Raw genomic sequence first — 420 nt, forward strand, 5'->3', positions numbered from 1 at the left:
GGAAGGAGTCGCTGCAGACGCTGTCGGTCAGGCGCTGCAGGAACACCTCCACCTCCACGGGCTCCACCAGCTCCAGGTGCTGGTACGGTGGAGTCTTGAAGACGATGGCGACCTGACGGTGAACATCAGCCTGAGAGAAATCTGCCCGAGCTTCCCACGCCTCCTTCCTGAACACCACCGCGATGTCCTCTGCGGGGATGGGGACAGGGTCAGCGGGGTCCCTGCTCCAGCTCTCAGTCACCTATTGACACTTGGGGTCCCCCCCGCCCTGTGACACCCTGAGGTCACCTCCTCTCCTGCACCCCCAGCTCCTCCCTCCCTGCTCTCTACACCCCTCATGAGCACCCAAGATCTTTCCATCGTGACTTGGGGTCCTCACTCTGGTGCTGGGGCTCTTCTGCTGTAGGACCTCCTGCAGGA

The 420-nt window shown here is 62.6% G+C and overlaps 1 protein-coding gene across 1 annotated transcript in view; it reads right to left on the reverse strand.

Moving 5' to 3' along the window:
- Positions 1-12: 12 nt before the first annotated feature.
- The window catches only part of LOC104530142 (transcription factor RelB homolog), a gene marked incomplete at both ends in the record, with an annotated part of 1,793 nt that continues 1,385 nt past the window's right edge, over positions 13-420 (reverse strand). Inside the window, one exon of the mRNA XM_010174645.1 lies at positions 13-189. Within this exon, the coding sequence (XP_010172947.1) occupies positions 13-189 (177 nt within the window). The remainder of the gene's footprint in view (positions 190-420) is intronic.

The sequence above is a fragment of the Antrostomus carolinensis genome, unplaced genomic scaffold (genome assembly GCF_000700745.2).
Source record: "Antrostomus carolinensis isolate BGI_N321 unplaced genomic scaffold, ASM70074v2 scaffold38518, whole genome shotgun sequence".
Lineage (NCBI taxonomy): Eukaryota > Metazoa > Chordata > Aves > Caprimulgiformes > Caprimulgidae > Antrostomus > Antrostomus carolinensis.